The sequence below is a fragment of the Marmota monax genome, unplaced genomic scaffold (assembly GCF_021218885.2).
Source record: "Marmota monax isolate L192 unplaced genomic scaffold, Marmota_monax_Labrador192_F-V1.1 WCK01_AAM20220418_F8-fsc00211, whole genome shotgun sequence".
In the NCBI taxonomy this organism is placed as follows: Eukaryota; Metazoa; Chordata; class Mammalia; order Rodentia; family Sciuridae; genus Marmota; species Marmota monax.
This window is the reverse complement of record NW_026694080.1, coordinates 1,349,184-1,361,874: the sequence shown is the minus strand read 5'-3', so window position 1 is coordinate 1,361,874 and position 12,691 is coordinate 1,349,184. Positions and strand designations below refer to the sequence as shown.

The 12,691-nt window shown below is 37.4% G+C and overlaps 1 protein-coding gene across 5 annotated transcripts in view; it reads right to left on the bottom strand.

The window, feature by feature from the left end:
• Ilrun (inflammation and lipid regulator with UBA-like and NBR1-like domains) overlaps positions 1-12,691 on the bottom strand; it is an 86,727-nt gene that overhangs the window by 41,478 nt on the left and 32,558 nt on the right. For all 5 annotated transcript variants that reach the window (XM_046464385.2, XM_046464386.2, XM_058585589.1 and 2 more), the window contains exon 2: positions 6,333-6,487. In XM_046464385.2, the coding sequence (XP_046320341.1) occupies positions 6,333-6,487 (155 nt within the window). The remainder of the gene's footprint in view (positions 1-6,332; positions 6,488-12,691) is intronic.

Genomic DNA, 12,691 nt, shown 5'->3' with positions numbered 1-12,691 from the left:
ATGAATGAACTGTGGTCCCATGAACCAGCCAGAGGTGCTGATGGAAAGGATGGGAATAGTAATATGAAGAACTGGCTTTAGGAAGAATGTTTTTCTTCCTTTGGAAGGGCCAAAGATCTTACCTGGTATGTACTTTACATGCTTATTTACACCTAAACTGAAAACATGTAATTCAAATGAGAAATCTATGAGTTGACTACCTCTGACAAGTCAGGTGGTACACGTAGCCATACAATGACAAGATATAATCTTACCTCTGAAATCTCTCCAATATGAAAAACCTAATATATTCCCTTTAAATATAGACATAGCCCTCTATATATCTTTTTTCTGCAATATAAAAATTCATTATAAATATCTCTGAAAAGTTGGACATGGCAGGACTCTCATGACAGAAGATACTTGTGATTTATCTCCAAGTAATACCCTTGGATGCCTCAACTCCTTGCTTTCAAAGTGCCACATTGGTTTTAAACATATCCGACCGCCAACTACTAGAAAGAAAACAGACAAAAAAGAGCAAACAGCGATCTACTGCTGAGGTTTCAACTCCATTATAAACAGCACCCTTTGCAGCTCCTCATTTTTATGGGGTAGTACATGAAACAGTGTCTAACATATAGTATATGTCTTGGCATATACTCTCTTAAAACATCTGCCACCAGCCAAGTTCAGTAGCACATGCCTATAGTCCCAGTTACTTCGGAGGCTGAAGGAGAGGATTGCTTGAGCCCAGGAGTTTGGGAACAGCCTGGGAAATGGCAAAACTCTACCTCTTTAAAAACAAACAAACAAACAAAACTGATAGCAAAGTGCTCCTTAATTTAACACTATAGAGAGCAATCTATAACGGCAGAAGTATTATGGGAGATATACTTGCAAAACATGCAAATTCTGCTTTTCATTTCTGAGGACTGTGGCATAGCAAAAGCATATTTCTCTTAGGTCAAGACTAACAGTAATGGACATAAAAGTACCTTAAAAATGTCAAGTCTCCTTAAAGACTAAAATTCAACATAAAAAAGTAAACTACTGCTGGGCGCAGTAGCGCACGCCTGTATAATCCCAGCAGCTTGGGAGGCTGAGGCAGGAGGATCACAAGGTCAAAGCCAGCCTCAGCAAAAGCAAGGTGTAAAACAACTCAGTAAGACCCTGTCTCCAAATAAAATACAAAATAGGGCTAGGGATGTGGTTCAGTGATTATGTGTCCCTGAGTTCAATCCCCAGTACTGCCCCTCACCCCAAGTAAACTGCTACACGTCTCAATTTAAAATTATTCCTTAAAAAACTACCCCACAGGGGCTGGAGTTGTGGCTCTGTGGTAGAGCGCTCGCCTAGCATGCACGAGGCACTGGGTTTGATCCTCAGCACTACATAAATGTAAAATAAAGATACTGTGTCCACCTAAAACTTTATATATATATATATATATATTTTTAAATACCTCACCCTTGCCTTTCTCTCTCTCCCTCACATACATATGCGTAACAAGACAATGTCTGTTTATATGAAACCCCAAAATATCTTTTTTTTTTTTTTAACTTCCAAAAAAATAAAATAAACCAAGACTGTCTGAGTGTGAGGAGAGACTCGCCTATCCTGGGCAGACAACCACAAGTATCTGAGACTCTCAAGTCTCTTAATGATACTAATAGGAGCACTTTTATATTCCAGAGAATCAGAGTGAGTTAGTAAAACACCAAATGGGCAACATTTAATGGTCTGGCCAAGGCTCACTCTCCTGGGTACCACAGATAACTGTAACTGCTCAATGTCATGGTACCAAGAGAGCTTCTTGAAGAAAAAATGGAAGAATTACCCACCATCAATGCCAAAGTGTTAATCTGCTATGAAGTGGAATAACAAATCATCTTAAGAAAACTGGGGTGCTGGGATTGTAGAGCACTCGCCTAGTATGTGCAAGGCCCTGGGTTTGATCCTCAGCACCACATAAAAATAAAATAAAGATATTGTGTCCAACTACAACTAAAAAATAAATATTTTTTTTAAAAAAAAGAGAAAAGGGGGGGAAAAACAATCAACTGCCTTCTGAGAGTTTTGTATTTAGAGTTCTTAAAGTCATAACTATTAGGTCAGATAATTTTGAAAAGCTCAAGATACTAAATGCTCAATATAGAATGAAAGGAAGTACTGGTGAGCTGTTTGGGCCACCAACCTCACCATACCTGGAATCTGAATTTAAATAGTTTATTATGCAACAGGACTTCAAATTCTTTGTTACAAACCGGTTTAATGGAAAATAGGTCTATCTAGAAGAAAAATAAAGACAATATCTGTGTTTTATGATTTCCAAGTATAAATATACAGTGTATGATATAAGATTGTGGTGTTCTAGTTATGAAACATCACTTTATTTAAACAAAAATAATACAGCCAGATGTGTTGGCACATGCATTTAATTTCAACAACTCAGGAGGCCAAAGCAGGAGGATCACAAGTTCAAGGCCAGCCTAAACAACTCATCAAGAACCTGTCTCAAATTTTTTTAAAAAGGGCTGTGGATGTAGCTCAGAGGAAGATTTGCATAGCATGCACAAGCCCCAAATTTGATCCCCAGAACTGCATAATAAAGAAATACATAAATAAAAATAAGTAAAAATAAAACAAAAAAAAATCTTATCATGGTAGAATGGTAGAAAGCATCACAAAAAATCAGATGAAAGTTATTCAACAGTTCCAGAAAGCCTGAGAGTTACTATCGGTGATTACAGAAATAATTTGGAGGCAGGAACATCCAAATAGGGAAACAAACCTCAATGAACATCTCTTTTTTAACTTCTATGTGTGGAGACTACATTTCAAATAAAGTTCCAAGAAAACAAAGACCTTTATCACCAGGCCTTGTCACCAGTTCTCCCCTGTGCCTAATAAAGAAACTGGAACATACTAAAATGTTAAAGTATCTTCTCTATAATATTACTTCCCTATTATTATACTTTCTCATAATCATAAAATAAAGACAGAAAATTAACTATTTCAATAAATGAAAAGTGGAGGAAATAGTTGCTCGTTCTCAGGTTCTGTCCCCAAACCTTGTTTTATATTTATATTATACTTCTATATATACTTCTATGGAGTTCAGAAAATAAGACTCTAGATCAGTAGGCCCACCTGATCCAGAGTTATTGTAACATGCTCAGCTTAACTTTTACTACAGCTAGGAGACACAGCATGGAGTTCTGTTTTGGGGTTTTGTTGTGGTTTGGATTTGTTTTTGGATACTGGGAATTGAACCCCTGGACAATCTACCACTGAGCTACAACTCCAGACCTTATCTTTTATTTTCTGAGACAGAGTTTGGCTAACTTGCTGAGGCTGGCCTTAAACATGGGATCCCCTTGCCTCAGCCTTCAGAGTCACTGGGATTACTGGGCATGTGCCACCACAACCAACAGAGCATAATGTTATAATATTAATAACCAAGAAGTATTGTTGGTAAAGATTCTGTCTACACACATTTTTCGAGGGACAGTTTTGAATTTTAACTTTAACCTCCAATTTTAAGTTTTCCTGCTCAGACTTCCCAAGCTTTCAATATTTCTACAATGACAAAAGTTTAGATCCTGGAATTATGTGTGTATATTATTCAATGTTAAGCGTTTAAACAGTATGTGACATTTACCTTCTTTGTGGAAGCCGTTGAAAAGCTACATGCAGGTCCTATCAATCACATCTGTTGTATATGTAAATACCTAGCATGCCTAAAAAACAGCAGCAGACACTAGGTGGGGTAGTGCATGCCTGTAATCCCAGCAACTTGGGAAACCGAGGCAGGAGGATCTCAAGTTCAAAGCCAACCTCAGCAACTTATCAAAGCCCTAAGCAACTCAGCAAGACCCTGAATCTAAATAAAATACAAAAGAGGCTGGAGATGCGGCTCAGTGATTAAGTGCCCCTAGGTTCAATCCCCATTACCCGCACTCCCCACCCCCCAAAAAAAGGTAGCAAGGACATGCCTTAAAAATTATTTTTATGTAATTCTTTCAGTAAGCACTTGTCTCTTAAAGTAATAAATAAGAGATTGGGATGAGATCAAAGAACCAGTATACATTCTCTTTAATAACACATTTGCTATTCAAAGGGACCGATCCTTAACCAAATGGAAAACATCCAGTTTACAGATATAAGACTACAACTGGCTGAACAATGTCCAGAAAAATGGAAAACCTATTTGTGCAAAGCACCTTGAAAGATAAAATCTCCAGTAGTAACTGCAGCCCAATGTTTCAACAAAACTTCAGGCACAAGAATGCCTTCTCACAAACAGGAAGAAGGGCTACAGACCCAGAGGCTTTTTAAACCGCCACTACCAAGCAAAGGAGAAGAAAAAAGCAGCCAGGCCCACCATCAGAGATTTTTCTGAATTAAGGTGGTTCTGATTTGACATTACAGCCATTATATCTCAACTTCCCCAACCCCTCCCATTAATCCAAGGAACTCTCTTGGTTAGTGTGGTTAGTAAGTGATATATAAATGTTATTCTGTGACCAAGACAGTATTTAAGACATTTCAACAGTACTCTAACAACTTTCAATATTTAAAAATACTAACGAACTCACTATAAGTAAACAAGATCCTGAGTTATATTTTTAAAAAAACTTTTGAATAAGTCATACTTTTACAGAAAACTTCACTCATAAAATAATTTCACATGTACGTTTCCAAAGCACTTTTGATCAGTAACAGCTGGTATTTGTAATTCAGAGAAAAAAATATGATGAATAGAAACTGAAGACTGTTTTGATATTTTTAAAAGCAAGCCAAATTAGGAACAGTGAGAAAGAAATTAGGCAAAGTAAAAAATCTTTGACCAAGTAAGAACTTCAAGAAAATAAAAAAGGAAGAAAGAAAAATGCAGTTATTTTCCTATATTACCATGTGCCTCCCAAACTAACAGTGCACAAGTGTCATAACCAAAAGGGAAAGGGGTTAATAAATTTTACAAAACCATAGCTGCCCTAAGTCACCTACAACACTGAATCTGTCCAGATTATGTGCATTTGGTTAGTGACACACTGAACTTTCCTCCAAGAAGAATTATTTCTAAACATGCTGGAGAAAAAAAAAAATTAAATTCAGTACATTATTCTAATATAAAAGGCTAGTTTAGCCAATCTTTCCCCATCACAAAAACACAAAAAGTAAACTGAGTCAATAAAGGTCAAAGCCCTAAGCAACTCAGCAAGACCCTGAATCTAAATAAAATACAAAAAAGGTTGGTTATTATAGGTCTGCTGTAGTCCCCAGATTTTTTTTTTAACCATCTCATATCAAATTACCTTGCTTAATTGCTTCTGAACAATACCCCCCAAACACCTACACATTTTTAGCTACATACTTTTTGCCTAGTTTTCCATCACTCAGAGTTCCTCTGGAAAGTCTTCATTAACAAGGAAGTTAAAGCAACTTCAACCAGTCAGAATAAATTATTATTAGATGGGGAAGAGAAACTAAACCTGAGGAAATAAAGAACTTGACAAATAAAAGGTAAATTAAGTTACCAGACATGTATTCAGACATTATTTTCAAAGAATTATGGTTAACTTATTTCCAATTTGTCTTAAAAGAGGTAGTAGATCATCAAAACAATGCCCTTGGGGCTGGGGTTGTGGCTCAGTGGTAGAGTGCTCGCCTCGCACATGTGAGACCCTGGGTTCGATTCTCAGCACCACATAAAAAATAAATAAAAAAAATAAAGATGTTGTGTCCATGTATAACTAAAAAAAACCCAATCACTTGTTTTCAAATAAGTTCCCTCCTCTTCTGAACAAAACCCACCAACAATATTTTTCAAAGTGTATTTCAAAGATCTTTCAATGAAATTTCAAAAAAAAAATCATTCTTGTGATTGCAAAGAAATGAGCTTTCAAAAGAGCAGATGCTCACAGGTCTTTCCAACAACCTTTTTCTATTCAAGGTACCTCCGTGAGCCTGCTGGAAATGACTGGAAGATTTATTAGAGCAGAAATAAAATGATGGAGAAAAATGTACAGGTGGAGACAATACTCCACCACAAACAAGCCTAGCTCCAAGTACCAAATGAATATTGGATTGTTTAGATTCCATCAAGACTTAGAGGCTTGGAAGCATGAGACCTAAATTATTATTCCTACTCTTGAGCAAGGAAAGCAGGGATGTTTCACTAATATTTGGTCATCATGCTGTACAAGAAAATTCTACATACCATGCACGTATAAGAAAAAGTTCAGAATCACACAATCAGATCTACAAGATAAACCATACCCAAGTAACTTTTTTCAGAAAACAGAGAACCAAACTGGACAAGGGAGAAATGCCTTTTATACACTTACCAGAATTCTGGATCCGCCATGTTTTTATAAACTGAGTATCAGGAGGTATTGACTCCCCTTCTCCTATGGTGACATCTTTAACAAAGGACATGGAGGGCACACTGATGTTTGGGCTCTCAAAGTCATAATAGGCTCCAATTGCTGCCTGTAAGTTCCTACAAATAAAGAGAAAAAGCAAAGCCTTCAGTCCTGGCCAAAAGATATTATTTTAGCCCATGTCTTAGGATTTGTCATAGAATCTGAAGCTTCTGGTATGAAAGTCTTCAAGATCACTCATTCTGGCTGAGGAACAATAGAAAATCACCAAGACTAAATCAACAAACTTTTCTATCACTTTCTTCCCAAGGTACCCACATAGGAAGCAGCAAACCATACCACAGTGACAAAATGATGAAATCTGTTATACATAAGGATGCAAGAATGAGTAAGGAAATCAATTGAGAGCTCCACTGAAACAGTGATTGCAGAATCCATAGAAACTCCACGTTTTTAGACATTCTAATTACTTAGATTTTTAAAAAATAGCCATCTTATCTTTTCCTTCCTAAAAACATACACATGGATAAACATTCATATTACTTTCTTAAATATCATTCCAGAACTTCAGTTCCACTTCCTCCCGGCACATACAAGAAAATGAGCTATATATTCATGTTTTCCTGTTTACATAACTGATGTCATATTACCCACTACTCTAGTTTTATTCATTTAGCACAATATCTTGAAGATATTTCTATATCACTACATACTGCATATTCTCATTTTTTATAGCTGAATTCATTATATAGATGTTATCATTATTTATTTAACCAACTGACTTCTGAGTGTTCCCAATCTTCAACTTTTTCATAAGTAAGTTTAGGCACACATCAGTTTGTGTACATGCACAGTTATTTGTAGAATAAATTCTTCTAAGTGACAGTGCTTGATCAAAGGGCATATAGCTGCAGTTTTCACGGATATATACAAACTTTCTTCTAATAAAAGTTGTATAATAACACTCCCACAAGAATTATGAGTGCCAATTTCGCCTCTTCTCATTGACAGTGTTTTTTCAACATTTTTTATTTCTGCCAATCTGACAGGTAAATATATACATATCAGTAAGATCTTACCATGTTTTTTCTGAGGATTGGAGGCATAGTTCAGTGATCATGGACATGCTCCGCATTAACAAGGCTCAGGATTCGATCCCTAGCAAGCACATGAATGCACACAAATGCACGCACACACACCCACACACAGAGAGCCTTACACTTTTTGAGGGGAGGGTGATACCATGGATTGAACCCAGGAGCACTCAACCAATGAGCCACATCTCCAGCCCTTTTTCATTTTGAGACAAGGTCACACTAAGTTGCCTAGAGGCTCACTGAATTGTTGACGCTCGCCTTGAATTTGTAATCCTCCTGCCTCAGCCTCTACAGTTGATGGGATTACATGCATGCACCACTGTGCCCAGCAGCTGTTCACTTTTATATGGGAAACTGAGTATCTTTTTAGACATAAAAAAGCTATTTGTAGTTTTACTTTTGGAAGAATCATTTTATAAATGCTGGTATTGTTCTGAAATTATTTGCAAACTCCCTTTTGTCAAAAGAACTACAAACACATAAACCAGAGTCTTCCCAACTGAACGGAATCACAACACTGATAGCTTGGTTCATCAGTGCCAGAAACTAAAGGCCATAAAGGTTGTTTAAGTAAGCTATGTTCATTACAAAGATCAAAAACAATTTTTTGTTAATTAATTTAACTGCTTGTCTCTGGTCTTACTTCAATCAGTGACATCATCCCCAGTTCCCATAGTAGACAACAAACCAAACTGCATGTTTCTAAACATAACCCAACCAGAAGCCAGTGGATCTGTGGCTGCTTTTAGTTATGCATAAACAGCATGAAAAAAGCTCTGACAGTATGCAACTGTTCAACAAACATGCTATTAACAGCAAATACTTTTCTGCTGAGGGCTTCTCTAGGTGTTTACAACTGCCAAAAAGGAAGGCTATATTTAGAGTGGCTACCTCAGGTCAAGCTTCATGCAATGGTGGCCTGTCATATTAGTCAGTAAAAACTGGAATTATAATACCAACTGTCTGTCCATCATGTGTGCTTGATAAAATTACATGAAACAGAGCTGGGCTAGAGTCCACACTGTACCTGTTTGCCCAACTCTTCAATACAAAGGTTTGGACTTTGGTCTTCCTAGCAGTTTCCTATCTAGCTGATAGTAATCCAAACTAAAGTATAATGTGACTGATCAAACTTAAGGAATCACAGAGTACCTACAAACAGAAAAGTACATCTGGACTCAGACTTACCCTTAAGGATCAGGGATAACATGAAAGAAAAACAGGCCTAGTTTGCAATCTGTTCTTTTGAAAACATATTGTAAAAGCTGTGTCATATATATATATGAAGTAACAGTAAATGTTGGTGAGGATATGGGGGAAAAGGTACACTCATACACTGCTGGTGGGACTGCAAATTGGTGCAACCACTCCGGAAAGCAGTATGGAGATTTCTTAGAAAACTTGGAATGGAACCACCATTTGACCCAGCTATCCCACTCCTCAACACATACCCAAAGCACTTAAAATCAGCATACTATAGTGAGGCGGCCACATGAACGTTTATAGCATCTCAATTCACAATAGCTAAGCTATGGGACAAATCTAGGTGCCTTCAACAGACGAATAAATAAAGAAAATGTGGTAGATATACACTATGGAATATTACTCTGCCTTAAAGAAGAATGAGATCATGGCATTTGCTGGTAAATTGGTGGAACTGAAGACTATCATGAATGAAATACACCAATCCCAAAAAGACCACCCGGTCTAATGTTCTCTCTCATATGCAGATGCTGATCCGAAATAGGCGTGGGGGGCGGATAGAGGTTCACTGGATTGGACAGGGGTAGTGGGGGGGAAGATGATAGGAATGTGACAGTGAATGAATCAGACATAACTTTTCCTTTGTCCGTCTATGAATACTTGACCACTGTGACTCCATATCACATACAACCACAAAAATGGGAAGTTATACTCCATGTATGTATACTACATCAAAATACATTTTACTGTCATGTATAACTAAAAAGAAAAAAAAAACCTACCATATGATCTGGCAATCCCACTGCTTGGAAAAAAAGATAAAAATATATATTTTTTGGTCTCAGGTCTCTAGCAAATAGCCTACTGAATTGGTTTCTGTTCACCTGGCTGTAAAAAAAAAAAAAAAAACACTCGGAGAGAAGAAACTTTTGTACACCAGGGACAGTTAACCAAATTCTCATCTCCAGCATTTTTTTTATTTCACCCCTTGACTCTACCATCAGGACAGGACTTCAAGACCACTGCAGTAAGAACTATCAAGAGGAAAAGTCAAGCTATGCTACTTAGGCAGATCCATTCCCCGCCTTGATCTCCTTTCACACATTCCAATTCTTCTTACAGCAAAAGACAACAAAGCTGCTTATTTGTACCAGTATTATACAGATAATTCAGCAGGACAAAGATTTAGAAACATTTTTTACAAGTCCAAACTGAAACTGAAAGTATTGAACTGGACTTCTGGCAGTAAGTTAGAGTGCAGAATGACAAAGCAAATTCATCTCCCAAGTACAAGGCAGAAAGTGGACGGTGGCCCCGTGGGGCTCCAATCCATCAGGCAGATACACAGCTCCAAAGACAGGTACACGGGGTTGCTGAGTTTGGATCATTAGTACTACTGTCCCACTGAACCAAACAATAGCAGGGACAGACCAAACAGCTTCAATCCAGAGTCATCAAAGCAGCCATAACATGTACTCCCTTTCAAAACAACATGCTCAGCTATTATTAGCCAACAAGAAATTCTACATAGAAATAAAACTGGCTGAGATGAAAGGAAAGGAAAAACACTGACCCAATATTCAGGACCGTCGGAAAGTTATCTCCCAGGTTCCTTCAGTGTTTTTGCTCAACAGGAGTTTTTAATCTGATTTCAGATAGTTAAAAACACCCTGAACAACCAAGGAAAGCAATCAACAGTGAAAAAACAACACAGGCTAAGAAGTATGGTGGTAATGGTTACAACAATATGAATATCCTTAATGTCATAAGAACCATACACTTAAAATGGATAACCAGTAAATTCTATGCCATATAGATATTATATTACCACAACTAAACAAAAATTAAGGTATCAGTCTTTGAAGTCAGCTGAATGATTCTGAGCAGGTGGCTAAGCCTCAAGGTAGAGTTTACTCATTGGCAAAATCATGTTGATACCACCACATCGCAGGGATGGCTGCTGAGGCAATGTATGAAAATATTCTTTACTGACATTCATTCACTTAACAAATATTTAACAAATGAGCATTTATCCATGTGGTAAGTATCTGGCCTCAGGCTAGGGATAGGAGAAAGACACGGTTTGCCTTCACAAAATTAATAGTCTAGCACACAGTAGCCAACCAGGGACAAACAAGGGTCTCTCTTACTGCCTCTCACATAAAGGCCATCGGACCAAGGCAGATTTTCCTCTTTAAAGTGAAATATGGGCTTGGCACACAACAACGTTTTAACTGCATTGATCAAGTTGACCTGATATGGGGTAGAAGAATTTGGTGACAAGACATTTGGTCTCTGATAAAATACAATTTTGTTCAACCTTCATTTTATGCAAGAGGCCACTGAGATACTAAAAGGTAAAGGAATTAACCCTAGGCTAGGCAATTAGAATTGAGAACCACATCCATTCAAAGGCTATTCAAAACTTTTTATTTATCCAGACTTTTCCTATTGTAAAACTCTGAACATCTGATTTTCTTTAAAATATATTAATTACTAAAAATAAACTAGTTGGGGCTGGGGATGTGGCTCAAGCGGCAGCGCGCTCGCCTGGCGTGCGTGCTGCCAGGGGTTCGATCCTCAGCACCACATACAAAACAAAGATGTTGTGTCCGCCGAGAACTAAAAAATAAATATTAAAAAATTCTCTCTCTCCCACTCTCTCTTTAAAAATAAATAAATTAATTAATAAACTGGTTGTAATCCCCTAGTTATAATGAATTCTTCAATATAAATAGCTAACCTTTGCATATATTCACATAGAACATTTATTTTTGTACTATGGTACATACATTCATAAGGCAGTAGATTGCTGTTCCTATAAAGAGAAACCATCTATCTCTTGAATATACAGACAGGAACATCACCCCAAAGTACAGGGTCAGAAAACAGGAAAATCACAATTCAGTGGCTGGGTAGTTATAGCTCAGTGGTGGCACACTTGGATGAGTCAAAAGTTGAATGGCCTTTGAATGGATGTGGTTCTCAATTATAATTGCCTAGCCTAGGGCAAATTACTTTACCTTTTAGTATCTCAGTGGCCTCTTGCATAAAATGAAGGCTGAACAAAACCGCATTTTAAAAAAATATTTATTCTTAACTTTTATGTGGACACAATATCTTCATCTTACATTTATGTGGTGCTGAGGATCAAACCCTGTGCCTTGTGCATGCTAGGCGACCACTCTACCACTGAGCCACAACACCAGCCCCCAAAACTGCATTTTATCAGAGACCAAATATATTGTCACCAAAATTGTTCTACCCCATATCAGGTCAATATCAATGCAGTTAACATGTGTTGTGTACCAAGCCCATATTTCACCTTAAGGAGGAAAATCTGCCTTGGGCCGATGGCCTTTATGTGAAAGGCAGAAAGAGAGACCCTTGTTTGTCCCTGATGGTTACAGTGTACTGGACTATTAATTTTGAGAAGGAAGGAAGGTTGGTCACAATTAAAAAGAAATGTTTGAGGACCAAGTTCTGCATATTAGCTCAGAATCTTAAGGAAATACCTCCTTTTCATTCTCTAAACAAATGAGAAAATTAAAAGGACCCAGATAATTTATAAGAAAATTCTCCATCTTATTTGAACACAAAATTAAAATGGAAATCAGAATAATGGATGGTATGATCAATATCATCTAGGGGTTCAGGCCATAGTACTACCAAACTACAAGTTTCCCTCATCTGTTGAGTGTCAAAGATATTGCCACTAAGGCCATAAGCCACCAGGAACCAAGGAGGCCTACCTCTGAATAACCAAAAAAGATAATATGCCTGGGGAATACCTTACCAAAACAGATGTTCTTACTAGGGTTTTCCAACATCGATTAGATAGCAACCCAACATTGAAGACCAAAATGAAGGACCAAACTATATATGCTTCTAATTACCATAAATTTTAAGGCCTGGGAAAAACAGAATTTCATTAAAACAGAAAGCTGGTTGGGCTCAGTGGCAGAGCGCTTGCCTAGTACATGTGAGGCACTGGGTTCCACCTTTAGCACCACAAAAAAATAA